A 16,395-nucleotide genomic window follows, 5' to 3' on the forward strand; every position below is an offset into this window, starting at 1 on the left:
AGATTGGATATTGGGAAACATGTCTTCACAGAAAAGGTTGTAAAGCATTGGCTTGTAAAACATTGACTGCCCAGGCAAGTGGAGGAGTACAATCCTTTCCAGTGTTGAGAAAACACATGCATATGGCATCTGAAGACATGGTTTACTGGTGAACATGGTGGTGGTGCTAGGTTGATGGTTGGACTTGCTGATCTTGGGAGTCTCTTCCAACCTTAACAACTCCATGATTCTGTGACTGTGTTACCAAATCACTAATATGCAAGACAGGAATGGGATGGTTTAGGGTAAAAGGTCCCAGTTTGGCTGCTGTTTAGCTCTTAGATAACTCTCCCTATATATGTGTGCACTACATATGCATTTACATCCTGTAAGTGCAAAAGGACAGTCAAAACTTCATGGATTACAACTTTAAATATTCTCAGAATGTTTTCACTATCATTTTTCAAATAAAGACTCAGCCTGACATTGTGAGAAAATCCATTTGTATTCACATGTCTAATGCCTTCCACTCAAGAAAGACAGCTCTGTGAGGGCATCTTTAATTAGCAGGGATGGGTTTTACAGAAATTTTCACAGACAAAAGCAGTTTAATTTTGTAACATCAGGCAACAGTAAAGCAGTAGTACACTGAGTTCTTTTAAAAGCCTGGTAGCTCCTCCTAAAACGTTCATACTGAAAGGAAAAAAAGCTTACATTATTAACTTGACAGGAAATTAAATTACCATTTCCATTTTACCTGTTCTAGGTACTGCTAAAGGTACTAAAAGCTAAGGGATGACTCTCAAGGCTCAATTAGGTGCCAGTGGTGTATTAAAGATGCTAACCATGATTTCTCAAGGTTGGCCAGAGGAGTGCCCAGGTTCAGAAGAAATTAAATGTATCTATGAGGTTAATTATTAAGGAACATCCTTAGAAAGCCAAATACTGGGGATGGAGTTAGGTTGCCCACAAAAGCTGTGGATGCCCCATCCCTGGAAATGTTCAACACCAGGCTTGATGGGGCTTGGAGCAACCTGGTCTAGTGGAACGTGTCCCTGTCCATGGCAAGGAGGTTGGAACAAGATGATCTCTAAGGTCCCTTCCAACCAAACCATTCTATGATTCTATGAAATAGAATTTCTTAGTTGGCTTTCTGGTTCTTTGGTCAGAATTAACATGACAACAAGTTCTGCATTATAGGGCACCTCACAGGGTATAAACCAGCAGGTCACACACAAGCTATGGCCTTGGGGCTCATGTGCCAAAACCACATGTGCAGCACATGGCAGAGGGCAGGCTAACACGATGAACCAAGATTTACAACACAAAAATTGAGAAAGTGGTTCTTCCAAGCGCCACCTGAACAGCCTTGTTCATTGGCTTGGCTGGCTGGAATATCCCTAGCTGCACCTTGCCCAAAATGCAGTACAGTAGGTATCTGGTAAGGTCACCATGGTATGTTAAAGTGCGATTCATCTCTTTTAAATTCACAGCCATCTAAACCACAGGCAACTATCGTATGCCAGTCTCCTGGGCTTCCTCTATTGACAGCAAAGAATTAGCAGTGCTTTGAGAGAAAGCCAGCCTATCCAGAGAAAGGCAAGACAAATTATTCTCTGGAGATGGCCACAGAGAAAACCCAGAAGACTGCTTTAGAGTAGCTAGCTAACCTGAGAAAAGTTATGTGAGATGAACCCTACCTCCTGTAAAACAGGTATTATTAAAATGATCCACTATTATACAGAGATCTGGGAAAAGCAGTTTCAGACCTTACGGACACACACTCTGCTGTGTGAGTTTACCACCAGCAAAGCCAATGCCGATACATAATTTCATATCAAAACCAAATTAAAAGCAGAGATGCGCAAGACCACTGACTCACTGTGGCTTTAGACAGTGTTTAAAGTCAGCTGATTTTGATTAAGACTTGCAACCAAGAGATCTAATCCATATAGCCTTATTTGGAATCACATATTGCTTACAATGACAGCCTTGATCTATTTAATAGATAGAAAGTACTACTGTGAGGTAGTTCCACCCTCCTTCCTACTCCCAACTCAGCACCATTACTTATGTGGGTATAAGTATTCTTTTTTTACGTCTGCAACCAAGAGAAGAATTCGATCTCTAGAGCTAAACAGCACAGAGGGAGAAGCCAATTTAAAAGCATATACAAAGAAAGGAAATATACTGGGCCAAGAAACTTAATCTGCAATCAACTTGAACGAATTATTTATGGTTGTACGTCAGCCAATGATGAATATGATGTACCTATTATATAGCTACATACGTATGCTAGAAATTACATTCTCTTAAAAAAAAACAAAAAACCAAAAAAAACAAAAAACCAAAAAACCCCCAACAACAAAAAAACCTAAACAAACAAAACACAAACACTTTACGGAATTATAATGCCAAGGAAGAGCAGAACACTGCGAATTGGCTCTCGAAAGCCAAGCGTACGCCAAGGAGAGGCGACTGCCACCCGGGCTGCACATCAGCCTTCGCCAGCATCCCACGCTGGACCGGGAGGCGGCGGTGCCTCGCCGGGGGATGCTGGCACGAACGAACGGGCGACAGTCCCGGCGAGGCCGGGCTCGCCACCGGGGAAAGTTTGGGCTCCCCGCCGGGCGCCGACCCCGGGCTCCGCGCTCGGGCCGCGCTGCTGTCAGCGGATGGCACAGAAATCCCGGTCCCCGCCGCCGCCGCGACCCCGGGCGGCCGCCTGGCCGCGCTCCGCCTCTCCCCACGGGGGTTCGTGCCCGCGGGGCTGCGGGGGCGGCCGTGCCTCCCTCCGCCCCGCCGCCTCCCCGCTCCCCGCTCTGCCGCCGGCGGCTCCCCGCTCCCCGAGCCCCCGGTGCCCGTCCCCGCGCCGCAGGGCTGCTCCCCGCACGGCCTCGTACCGTCTCCCGGAGAGATGGTCTCGATCTCCACCCCCATGGCGGCACCGGCGCGACTCAGCCCCGCTCCGCGGCGCGGCCGGACCCCCAGTGCGGGCAGTGCCCCTGGGCAGGGCCGCCCCGCTGCCCGTCAGCGCCCGCAGCCAATGCGGGGCAGGGGCGGGGAGCACGGGCAGGGGAGGGGAGGGGTCCGCCCGCCCCGCTCCGAGCGCCCGGGGGACCAGGGGACCGGGGAAGCCTTGCGCAGGGGGTGTCCCCCGCCGGCATCGCTCCCGCAGCCGCGGCCGTGCGGGGGATGCTGCTGCCATCCCCCGGACAGGGCTCGCTGTAGCGATGGTGCCCGGCGGAGCGCTCCTGCGGGGGTCTCGTTGGCCTTTGCCCCCCGTGTGCCCGTGCGGAGCCCGAGCGGCGGGGTGCTCGGGGCGTGTGCGAGAGCGGGGGTGCCGGGGGTGATGCTGCAGGCGCGCCGGGCACACACGGAAACCAAGCGCCGCGCTTCAGACCGTCCAGACAGCAGGACGCGGCTGAGTGCGAGCGGAGGGTCGGCATTTCCCGTCACAAAGAGCCATGGAGGAAGGCATCCGTGCTCGCACATTACGTGCACGCTGAAGGGAATGTCCCCCCGATTCTGCTGGTGAACGGCAGCATCGGGGCAGTGGTACCCACCTCTGGGCAGTGGTACCCACCGCTGGTGACTGACCCACACTGCAGCAGCAGCAGCAGCGGCAGGTCTCCAGCAGGCTGGCAGTGACCTTGAGTTTCAGTGCAAAACAGTTTTTAAGTTCTTGTTCATACCCATGTTTTAAATTGGAAAATCTATTTATGTATGGTGTTCCCATGATGTGAGATTACATATTCAACCTTGCTACAACTACTTCTGTGGAGTGCACCTGAAATAGACAATTTCCTCATGCACTTACAGTGTATTTGAATCTCAGGAGTTTCCACTGCCTCTAAAGGAATAGTTCTGTTTGCAGTTCTGTGTTTTCTGAGTTAAAAATAAAAATGGAACCACAACATCATCAGTTTCTCAACTGAAAGAGCTGTCTATAGCCATCTAATTCCAACCTGCACTTCTCTGACATTACTTCTTCAATATTTTTATCTGTTACAAGCTGGGTTCTCTTCAGGCAAGAAGATCTTCCTCTAAATGGGCAGTTGTCAGGATGACTGAACTGAGGAATTACTGTGCTGGTTTGTAGATGTGATAATGTGGCCCTTGCATGCATGCTCTGAGCTACACTGACCATCTCCACACAGCTTTTCACATTACTCTCATCAGACTGTTCCTTCACCTGGGTGCTCGATTCTATCCATCTTTCCTCGTGGGTCAGATATTCTGAAACACCAGGGCTGGCTGCCTGAAGTTCCCCAAAAATGGGCAAGTGAGGAAAATCATGAGCTCACTCAAGTTCAGAAGCAGTAATGAGGCTTGAACATAGATTCCTTTCACCTGCCTCCCATTCTAGTGAATTCTGCATCTTAGGTAGCATGTACAGAATGAGCAGGCACTTACTGCAGTTTACAGAGGAGGTCTGTAACAGTGGAAATTCTGAAAAGGGGTTCTCTTCCATTGCCAGTGTCAGAGTGTCGTTTGATTTCTGATCAGTAGAAAGATACTAAAAATGCATTTGAAAAATGGGAAAATGCCAGGTAGGAGGCAAGTGGCACAGAAGCATTAAGAATACATGAACATTGCTAATTCCAGAGGTGCCTCTGAGTCATTACAGAGCAAAAAGGACAGCACAAGAAAAGCTGAGTGCATAAGCGGAGTTATAAAGGGAAATTCTAAGTACATGGTGTCCTATTCACCCTCTTGACTTTACTAGAAAGGACTGCTTTCATCCAGGCTCCAGGTAGATGTCTGTGTCCTCTCAGATGATCAGAGCATCAGAAGGCATAAATCCAATGAACAAAAGCAAATTATTCTTTGCTGGGTTCACTTTAGCTTTTGTAATTACATGTTTCCTTTGATCAGGCCACACATCTCTCCATGATGGGAGAGAAGCTGTTCTCAAGTTGTGTCTTGTGACAGGAGATTGGACCTAATCACATAATAGACATAGTTCAGACAGGATCACAGAATATCTGCTGCAAGTGTCATCACAAGTAACAGGCCTTAAAGGCAGACCACAGAATCCTCAGGCAGACTGACAATCATCATAAAAGAGCAAAGACCACCAACAGCAAAATTCAGAAGGCACAAAATGGGATTAGGAGGGACCAAGCTGTGACCTAAATCAAACATGTTGTATCTACAATCATCCTATCCCATGGCCTCTTGCCCCATGGTGAGACTAAATGCTTCTTTTGGGCATGAGGCTAATTAGATCCCCCACACTCATATTCTCAAGATTATGGAAAGAAAGGTAAGGCAAATTTCCAAGACAGAAAATAAGGATCTGTAGAGAGCATATCAAAGTTGTTGGATGAATATGTTAAAAAATCTTTGACACCACACATATTGAACCAAAAATAATGTTATTTTTCCCCTCACAGTATTCACTGGAGGCATCAAGATCCTTAAATATGTGTTAGCAAGTCTGCAGCACATGAAGATCTTGGAAGAGTAGGCTGAAACAAGGAATGCCCACATCTTCAGAAAAGGCTCTGAAGTACAAGATGAAGTGTTTTTAAACTGGCAGGAATTGGAAGGGAAACAGAAAGGACAAAGGGACTAAGAGGGAAAGTTCATGACCAAGGAAATGGCTAAAACCAGATTATCAAAGCAGACCAGATTAGTGTATTAAGAATGCTCTTTGAAAGTCATTGCATGCCATCCACCTCCATCACCTTTGAGATCCAGAGTATCTGTATAAAAACATGTATCAAGGGCAAAGTCCAGTGGTCTCTCTCTCCAAAGCCCTGTAGAGATCATGTTCCTGAACAGTTGTTTGCCACAAGACCTTCCCATAGCATGTTTTTCTATTCTCGCACCAGAAAGACTGGGCTGGAAAAGTGGGGGGTTCTCTTGACACTCATTCCCAAATGTTTTGATGGAACTACATGACTCCAACATCTAAGATTACTCTGTGGTCACAAAGAGGCCAATTTGCCACAGTCATTATGAGAAAAACCCAAAACCTCAAAGTTTAGCAGATGAATATCCATCCCATTTTCTTTAGTTCAAACCCCTATAGCCAGCACTGTTTACAAAATATTTGTGCATTTCCACTTTTAGGAAGACAAACAAATTTTCAAGTCTTCAAATTTTTCAGGGTGTTCTAACTTAGTTCATAGTTCCTATATTGTGAAACCCCATTCTTCATTGTTTTTAAATCTACAAAGGATCTACAAATCATGTGTAATAGATTCCATATGCACACAAAGAACACCCCTGGAAGGCAAAGCACTAAATTGCCCATAAATGGAAAGCACAAATTCTGCAAATGTAAAAATTCATGGAGGCCACAAAATGCCCCCAACAATACACATTTCCCTCACCAGCATCCATGGATAAAGAGCCAGCATTACTTTGAAATCCGACCAGTGTGATATGAACAGTGAAAACAAACTAAAAATGTGTTAGTAATACTGACCTTTCCATCCAGTGAACCAACATGTGCAACCAAGTAATTTTAATCCCAAAGTGTACAGGTCATGCAAAATCAGCACCTCACTGGAAAAAATCCTGACCAAAATAAACAGCGGCCTGCAGAGCTCAGCAGGTCGTGTCACCATGAATGTTCCTGTGCACATGAGCACTGACAAAAGAGAGTCAACCAGAATCCCTGATTCCTCTCAAAGCACATGCTTAGGGTAAGTCTGACAGCACACCCACAGTGACAGCCATGGGATTAACAGATTAAACCCAAAAATCTCCACGTGCCTGTCTCACTTCTCACCACTGCTGGTTACCACAGGTCTGCAGCACAGTCACCTCCTCCCAACTGATTCTTGTTCCAAATGCCCCAAAACAGAATAAAATTTCCTCCTGAAGCAATCCTCATCTCCCTCTTGGAACTCCTTATCCACATCTGTATCTATTGATTCCTCTTGCAGCTGTAGCTCTGAGTGCAAAACTGCAGCTGGATTTTTTTTCAGTAGCACTAAAACTGCCTTGAAAGCCACCACCTCTCTCACCAAGCTCTTCCCAACTCAGATATTCACATATTCTCTCTCACTTTTATGTGAGTCATTACAAAGGTGTTAGACCTGATCTTCAAAGCCTTTCACAGGACCAGGTGAGGTAACCTCAGGTATGCACAGGGAAGACTCCAACTCAGAGTCAAGGAATTGGCAGCTTGTGTTCTGGAATGGAGGCAAAAATTCCACAAGCCCAGGATCTTAATAATGGATCTTGCTTCCAGAAGAGATTAATGCAATTTAACACTTCCAAACCCACATGAGTTTCAACAGATTCATGGTCTCTCAGACTTGTCTCCCCAGTACAAGAACATACTGGAGCAAGCCCAAGCATTCCAATGTTGTTACTGTCTGGAGAGCGTGGAGAGGGGGAGCTGGGTTTGTTCAGCCTGCAGAAGACAGAGAGAAGAAGGATCTCAGTTGCTGTCTAAAACTACCTAGTGGGTGGAGAGGATGGTGTCACACCCTGCTCAGAGATGCCCAACAAAAGGACAAGAAGCAATGGACGCAAGTCACAGCAAGGGAAATTCTGACTATATATAGATTTTAAAATCTTCACAAGATGAGTTATCAAACAAAGCCTTAAGGAACCAGAAAAAACTGATGTCAGCCCTGTTCCAAGCAAGAAATTGGACCATGTGGCCTCCAAAGATCCCTTCCCCTAAATTGATGTATGAGTCTCTAATATTTTTCATGCAACACAGAGAAGGAAATTAAAAAATGGTAGTGAGGTTAACCACAATTCCAACATTGACTGCATGATCCTAAATCACCTTGGATCTGTTTGCAATGCATAATGCTCCAAAGTGGCTAATACACTAGCTAGCACCTCAGATGCAATATAAATATGAAATTGCAGCATCCATCCAGACTAATTAGCACACATGCAGATTACTGCAGTGATATTGCTTCACTGCCTACTCTTTTGAAGGCAGCTGGCTGAATTGAAGATATGTTCTGAATTGCTCTGTGTCTCAGTATTTAATTCATATAAGAAGAATGATCATTCTACCTCGTTTAGATTCCAAATACTTGAGGGGAAGAGATCCTCTTTTATCACAAATAAAAGAGGGCAAGTAACACCTTAGGGCAAGTAGCAGAGCCTAAACTCAGGGTCACGCTGTGCGGTCTCACAAATAAAATTTCCAATAATAACAATATCTTAAGAAGACAATCCAAGAGGATTTGATTTTCTTTTCCACCCAATATTTCATAGCAAAAAATTGATTAAAAATGTAAGTAAATCTATCTTTCAAATTGTGGAAGAGCACTGGAATTAAATATATTGCATCTATTCTGTAAACTAATTATTCTGGCTCTGTCATTTCCTTGCCATGGAAGTTACAGAAAGACGTCAGTGACTTTGAGAAACTTTGTATTTACAGGGCAACACATTTGCTGCTTTCTTCAGTAAAACTATTTCTCTGTAATTTTGGTATTTATTCTGCTCAGTGGAGAAATGTCACTGGCAAGACATATTGGAAGCAGTTCAAACAACAGGAGAAAACCAAACAAGCTGCAAATATTAGTTACAAGCTTTTGATTAGTCTTTCTAAGATTTTGGAAAATGTAACTGTGGAAATGAAATTAACTGCTGTTCTCAATCCTCCAGATAAATGAATCAAGGGAGTTGGCTAATGGACTCAGAAAATTAAGGTTGTATTTGTTTTCCTTCATTCTGTGTGTGCAATTATAACACTATTTAACGAGTTTCTAGAACCTCCTGACCAAAATGATCTGAAGTCACAACTAAAAGTTCAGCAGCCAGAGAGGCGGATTGTAACATACCAAGGCAGCTACAAGTAGCAGAGCACAGAAAGATGGTAAAAAGTTGGGGTTTTTTCTGTGCGATACTCCAGGGACAGCTTTAATTCCAGGTAAGTGTCAACAGATCAGTGACAGCCACTAAAAATCTCAGAGTTTTTACAATTCATCTCTAGGAGAAACACAAACACTAATCTCTTTGGTATTCAAGCCCCCATCAGGGTTGATCCAGCATTTGGCCTTTAGCTCTCCTAGAGAAAGACAAGGCTGAATCAGCCGTTTTAGATCGTCCACCTATGGTGGCTGAATCCTGGAGAGCAAGCATTTAGGCTTAAACTGACCAAATGGAAACATTTTTAATCCTTCCTACTAGGAAAGCAGGAAAAAGCATTTTAAATTTCATTTTCCATTACATTTGAAGGCCTTATCTAAGATAAAAAAGAGGGCCAAAACAGAGACATCACAGCCTTTCAGTAAAAATGTAGACCCCACTGGACCTTCAGTACAGACCTTCTGCTATCTTAAGGGCTGTGGATTAAAAATATCGTCCAGTATAGCTCAGTTTCAGCCTACACAGACAGTTAAAGGTGAACTACTTAAACAAGCAGGTGGATAGCAGCACAATGTTGCCACTGTTTCATTTTAATTAGCAGGTTTGTGTTAGAACACATTCACCAATATTTTTGTCTATATCAGGGAAATAGGGAGATCCTATTCAGTATAACTATCAAGAAAATTTCTATGTGACACAAAATTGAAGGTGTTTTATTACAGGGTTTACAAATACAGCAGGGATTCAGCTTTCTTCAGACACTTCTGAAATTGTCCCAAGTAGAACCAGCAACGGCAAACTATTCAACTATCTTGGGCACCAGATATGGGGCGCGTTTTGCTCAATGTATGGGGTGTGTTATCACCAAACACACCCCATACATTGAGCAAAATAAGAGAGACCCCACAGTCTTTCTCAATCAATATTCTCAAACACAGTTTAACTGCCTGAATAGATGCTAGAACCCATGTGATTCAGAAGTAACCAATTTTGATATATTTTATAAAGTTTGCTTTCTAGTGCCCTTTCCAAAACAGGTATTGCTAAGAGTTTGACTCTGTCATTGTCAAACAACCAGTTTGGATACAGGATTATGTCCAGCTCATGCTGTCCTGAGTTCCTTTAGAATAATAATTTTTTTTGCCAGAGCTGACAGAGTTTAGTGACCTCTTCAACTTACTAAGCTGGGACAAACATGAATCTGCTAAAAATATTGCTATCCTTTGTTCTTCTTCAAGTCTCAGTGGGTTTTCAATTGGGAGTGATCTAACTGAGTATGCACACTGTGGCAAAGAGCATTTAGCCATGCAAGAGGTTCCTGAGTTATCTGATGTGTCTGGTGGGAGTTATAAAAATGTCACTTCAAGGGTATAAATTTACATCATCATGTAAAAAAGAAGGTACTAATAAGAGACCTCTTCAAAAACAAATACATTTAATGTCTATGAAGAAAAAGACTGTCATAATTTGGAAGCTGAATGTTGACTTACAGATGGAAAGACCCATTAGATCATTCATTCCCTCTCTTTGCCAAGACAGAAATATATCCTAAAGAACATTTCATACTCTTCTGCCCAGTATAATTTTTGTAACATAAGTGCTAGCGTTTCTACTGAAAATCTGATTGCTTTATAAAGTGTGCACAAGAGATTGGCAGGTGCATATGGGAGCATTAAGTCAAAAAACAGTGGTTTGAGACAGAGAGGGCATTGAGACAGAGAGGGTGTGAGTAGAAATCATGTAGCTCTAGCAAGAGCTATTGGTGGGCTGATCACTGATAAATGTTCTAGTTAGAACAGACATGCACATAATGACTACACAACCATTCCTTGGCATTCATCTGTCCATACCCATTTCCTATCCGAGTACTTCAGCTAGACTCATAAAGCAAGAGTTGCTAATCTATTTTAGGTACTTTAGGAGGGAATGAATCATGCCCTAAAAGTATCTATTTCTCACCACGGACTTTTAAGTGAATCAGGAAGGGTCTGACTTAGACAACTGTAGTGTGTATGTGCAGAGATATGTTGGAGAGCTGAGGCTCCATGCTGTTGCCTAATGGGAGCTTCCTACTACCTTCATGTAGGTGGCTATACCAATTTACTTTAATGCAAAAATACTAATTTGTGGGATGAATCCCACACCTACAATTAAATGAGGCATGAGTCTCATTCTCTGTGACCATGTTTGCATAATCATCCTGCTTTCCTTCCTAATTGCTCGCCAGTTTTGCTTTAGCATTGTGAAGGCCCAAAAAACATTAAGCCCTTGATAAGAGTGAGAATTAAATGGACTTCTGAAAAGATTTGGTTCTCTTCTCTCCACTCCAGTGGACTAGAGTGTCACTCTAAACTATAAAAGGGAAGGCTTGGGTAATTAACAACTGCTTCACCAACTTTACTCCCTGCAATGTGCTGGATTTCTGTGTTAGAATTGAACATTTGCCTTTCTGTTACAGAGGAAAGGGAGTTCCAAGAGCCACAAAGACCAAGAAAGTTGTTGAAAACATACCTGCAAGAATGATGGACAGCTCCAGTTCAAATGATGGAGCATCTCTGGTGCCTTCCCTGAGACCCAGAGGGATCTCAGAGAACCCAAGGTCCAGTGTCAGAGAGGTCACTGCAGTCAGTCATACACGTATGACATTTGGAGAGTTGCCATCTAGCAGAATATCCCTGAGGGTAGAAGTGAGCTCACAGAATTTATAAACTTTTACAAAAAGGCAAAACTTTTGTCTTGTTGTAGCAGTGTCTTGTCCATCATATGTGTCCCCATGCTAGGTGCCTCTAAATAGAGATGACAGATGAAGCCAGCCTGGTACCCTTGGCCCAGGCAGTTGCTCCAGAAAGGTAACACCAAGGATCTGCACATATGGAAAAAACAGTCTTAGAAAGAAGTGGTGACTTTCCTGCCTGAAGTCTCCTCCTGCCTCCTGAATGTAGCCCACATAGAAAAGATGAGGGGCTTGCCTTTACACAATAATTTGCATTTGTGTTTTTTTATTAATTAACCAAACTTCTCAGCAATTTCTTAAATAAATGCATGTAAAAAATACAGTATTTCATTAGGTGTTTCCCACTTTACATGATATACATACAAAAAATGTGTAGTTGGTGAGTAAAATCCTGTTCTGGGAGCAGGGAGAGCACACAGACACATCCCTGTCAGAAGAGCCCACAGATATATCCCTGTTCAGATTTACAAGGCGTGGATCAGTGGATCTGCTCTGACAGATTATGTATTTTGTTTCTTTATTAACTGTGCATAATTTTTACATTCTGTTCAAGTTAGCTTATGACAGATAAGTACTTTTTAAAATCAGATCTTGAGGCAAAGAAATGTCAGTGTGAAGGAATAGAGACATTTAGTATGCATTTATTACGTAAATAAATACTCAAGCTTCTCAAAAGTGTTGAAGTAAATGACACACCTACTTAAATTGGTGAATTCATGGTGAATAGCTTTAAACAGACTTACTTTTGAAGTAAAAATACCACCAAGTATTAGACATTTCATGAAGCTGAGCTAAATTAATATTAGAAAAAATATTACTCTTACATTTTTATTACATATTGAGCTGAATCTCTCTTCCTCTGAAGTCACCAGGAATATTAACATCTATTTAATTAACTTGAAGCAAGATTTAGCCTGGAAGAGTTATTTTACCATGACTAAAGGAGAAAATGAAGTCTGAAATTCAGCTTTTCCAGCAAGGCACTGAACTCGGATCCACAGAAATATTTAGTCATCTAAATATTCAATCTCTTACTGAGATAGACAAGAGATAGACAGGTAAATATATTTAAGAACCTGGAACTCATTAGCTCTGATCCATTTGGACACAAGATGTATTTACTCTTTCTCTGAATAGCCAGTAGAGTAATGTGTAAAAACATCAATACAAATCAGTATTATAAGAAAAGGCAGCTCACCCTCTGCAATGATGAAGGTTGGATTAATTTTCCAACACTCATTATGAACCATGAGAACTCATATCTACCAACTGGCAGCCATGTGCAACTCAGTGTTCAATTTATGTACTTTTAAAAACCATCTCCTGCAAAGCACCAAGGACTGGCTGGAATTACTCTGTAGGAGAGAGCCAGCCAAGGTGCCACCAGTGAAACACCTCGTTTGCGCCAAAGGTGACATTCTGATCTCAGTTACACCAGAGCTAATCAGAGGCTCAGAGACGCTAATAGATCAGAATCTAGCTTACTGTAGGTGTAAAGACTGGTTGCTCACTGAAGTGTCTCAGATTTCTAACTGTGGTGTTTCCAGGACAGTTTTCAATTACAGGCCTTTATTTTGAGTGTGTGCTATAGACATCTGTGCGTACCAAGGTGATGGGATTTTGTTTTCAGAAAAATATGCTAACTGAATGAAGGGAACTTGTTTTTTCCAGTCTTTTTAATCCTGTTTTTTAAAAAATGATGTTGTGCCAAACAGAAGTTCAATGTCTCTTTTATTCACTTTGTGCCTTCTTAGATCCCCAGTACAACTTGTTCAAATCCATAATCATGGCATAACTTAGGCTTTATTTCCCGCTATATATTTTACAAGTCTTCCATTATTTACAGTTTTTTTAAAGATATAATCTGAAAGATAACCTTATCTCAAATTCATTTTCTCATATGTGGTGTTTATGGGGGTACCAGCGGATTCTGTTTTCACAGAAGTTCCTTCCCCACATTATTGCCTCTCACCAAAACCACAAGAGGAAATTCTAGTTGAGATTCTCTAATGTTGTCCCAAATGGAGTCTGAAGTTCCAACCCAGTTGCTACATGATAGACCTTGCAGTGTGCCTAAACCCTGCAGATTTCAACAAACACTGAGCCTTAGAGAGTTTTGAGAAGGCCACTGCAAATTCATACTTACTTGACTCCCCAGCTCACTACCATGCCAGTGGAACTTTGTGGATGTTGCCATCTTTGTATCTGTGTATCTCAGATAATTAATTAGAAATAAGTATGTTTCAGATGAAGTATGTCTTCATATGTGTGTCATAAGTATGACTTCAGATGAAGTCCTATTTCCCAAAGCCTTCAGAGATAGATGAAAATCTCACTGTAGCTCTGCTGCAAATATTTTTCAAGACTTCAGTGTTTGTGAGATGACCTGAATTCCAAAATTGAGGTTGATTCTGACAAACTTACTGGCAAACCTCACATATTCAGCCTTGTATTATCCTCTGATAATGTGACAGACATTGCTGAAGAGCAAATGCTTTATGAGATGATGAAATTAAAAAAAAAAAAAAACCAAAACAGCAAATCAAGTCCAGTCTTCCACACAAACAATCATTCCATGCTCTCAAGATGCCAGCATACCTGGCAGAATACACATTATCCCTAGCAAAACATCTGAGCATTTCAGTCACATTGAGGCAGAAGTTTCTGCATCCAAACCACATATAAGGTGGCTAGGATCCAGCTGTGACACAGTTTTGTTAGGATATTAAAAGCACAGTGGTGCAGAATATAGATGAGATACTGTGCCAAAGAATAGCTTTATCAGTTTCAGCAAAATACATCCAGGAGACAACAAAGCAGTGAAACACCAATATTTTAAAGTAAAATAAATATATGTTATACAGACTCTGTCAATTTATGGAGCTGCTGGGATTGCATTTTAATGCAATCTATTCATTAGAACTACTATGAGTAAGAAACTTTCACTAATATAAAAAAAACCAATAATCCTGCTACAACTTGGAGGAAGTTGTCAGAACTCCTGGTAAAACAGGTATGGCAGAGTGGCCTCTGTGCCACAAAGGGTAAGGTAAAATCATTAAAAATCATGGTTTCACCACAAGCACAGACAGAGACCAAAGAATTTATGAGTCTTGTGTAAAAAAGGATCTTCTAACCTGTATATTTAGCTTTTTAACTTTTACCTATTCCAGTCATCCTTGCTGGCTTGTTCTTGAAGAATATAAAAAAAGTTTGTTTTTTTTTTAATGTAGTCTTCAATAAATAATTTTAAAAAAAAGTAGCTGTGAATGAGCATGTGATATAATTATACCAATTTGGGAGATCTTTAGTGGTAATAACCATCCTCAGTAAATACACATGGAAAAAGCGTATTAAAAATTCTTACAACAGAGGTCCAACTGCCTTCAACTTTTTCCTCAGGTGGTAATATACAAATACATGATGTATAGATGAGTTAAGGAGGCAGAAGGTGTATTGTTAAGTCTTACATCTTTAACCACAGTGATTATATTGATAGCTTGTAAACCTTTGCCCAGGTTTAATTTATTCCCTTTTTGATAATTTACAAAGCAAGAGACACAAATTAAATGGAAGCTGAAAGGAAATGCACTGGCAAAAGATGCTGAGGATGGGATTCACTTACCTGCTTATAAGCTTCTAATGCCATCTTAGGCAGCCCGGGGACTATCTGGGGATCATCTCTTTGTTGCCAGCTGCCACCCTAGAGTGGCACTACTCTTCTCTAAGTCCTGTGTTGTACCTGCCAGCTCAGTGTGGCTGTCTGAGATATCCTGGGGTGCTGAAAATAGTAATGGTTGCTTATATTTAAGTTAAGTAATCCCACCCTGACTATTTATGCTCAGCCATACACACCCTCTGTCCAAGCTAGGCCCAGGGAGGGCTGTGCTGAGGAGGGAAGGATGGAGACACCCAAGTCCATCTGGCCCAGCTCTGGGCCTGAAACAACAGAGCCCACCCAAACTGCTGTATCCTCCCACAGCTCCACTGTGCTACAGCAATTTATTGGTTGGGTCTTTTGGTCTTTGACAACTCAAGGATCTTGCCTGATGTTATGTTACATATTGTGTAATATGGAAGTAGGAGAAACAAGAATTTTTTTGATTCCTCTCTGCATTCTGTCTGTATAATGAGGGAACAGCCCTCAGATACAGGTGGCTGGGAAGACCAAGAAAGAAATCACTATATATTTGTGGCTAGGAAGTATGTCCCAGTAAAATGAACACTAATCACTAATCCGCTCTCTTTGCTTCTAGACTATGTATTTGCAGCTTTTTAGTTTGGGTGTTTGTTTTTTTTTCATGTCAGCTTCCTCTGTTCTCTTGTAACTACTAATAGAACAGAGCATGATTTCCCTTTTCTACTTTCCTTTCATAGCCATTTCAGATCTTGTCTCTTTGAAAGATGCTGCCCATCACAGATTGCAATCTGCCTTGTACAGTTCTCAGTTATGTTTAAATCTTCTTTCATCCTTCAAAGGCTGGCTGAAAGAAGTGTCAGGTCATTATTTCAGGCTGTAGCTTAATACTTAGGCTTACCAGCATATGATCTCTCTCTTTGGTAAAGACCTTCATTCACTGAAGGTCAAGGTATTAGTGTTATTTTTAAATTTATTCCCAGCACCGAAGAGTTAAAAATAGCCTTCTACGAAAACGCACAGTAATTGGTTAAACCTTGTTAGCAATCACATGAAGATGATAACTCCTCCCAGGAAAAGACATAGCCAAAGCAGCTTTGACATGGATTTATACTTAGAAGAGCAGCTGCAGGCCTCCTGAGAAGGAGTTCACAATATAGACTCTTGGATTATTAGCAGAAAATTAGCAGCTTGATGCTGGAAAGGAAGGGAAGGAGGCATGAGAAAAAAATTTTCTCAGGGT

General features: G+C 42.1%; 1 protein-coding gene across 2 annotated transcripts in view; it reads right to left on the reverse strand.

Moving 5' to 3' along the window:
* FKBP1B (FKBP prolyl isomerase 1B) overlaps window positions 1–2,988 on the reverse strand; it is a 44,376-nt gene extending 41,388 nt beyond the window's left edge. For both annotated transcript variants that reach the window (XM_054279698.1, XM_054279697.1), the window contains exon 1: window positions 2,883–2,988. In XM_054279698.1, coding sequence (XP_054135673.1) covers window positions 2,883–2,919 — 37 coding nt within the window. In that variant the 5' untranslated portion in view covers window positions 2,920–2,988. The remainder of the gene's footprint in view (window positions 1–2,882) is intronic.
* Window positions 2,989–16,395: the final 13,407 nt, after the last annotated feature.

This window comes from Melozone crissalis, unplaced genomic scaffold (assembly GCF_028551555.1).
Source record: "Melozone crissalis strain CALT ecotype California unplaced genomic scaffold, PUWL_Pcris_2 ptg000027l_1, whole genome shotgun sequence".
Taxonomy (NCBI): domain Eukaryota; kingdom Metazoa; phylum Chordata; class Aves; order Passeriformes; family Passerellidae; genus Melozone; species Melozone crissalis.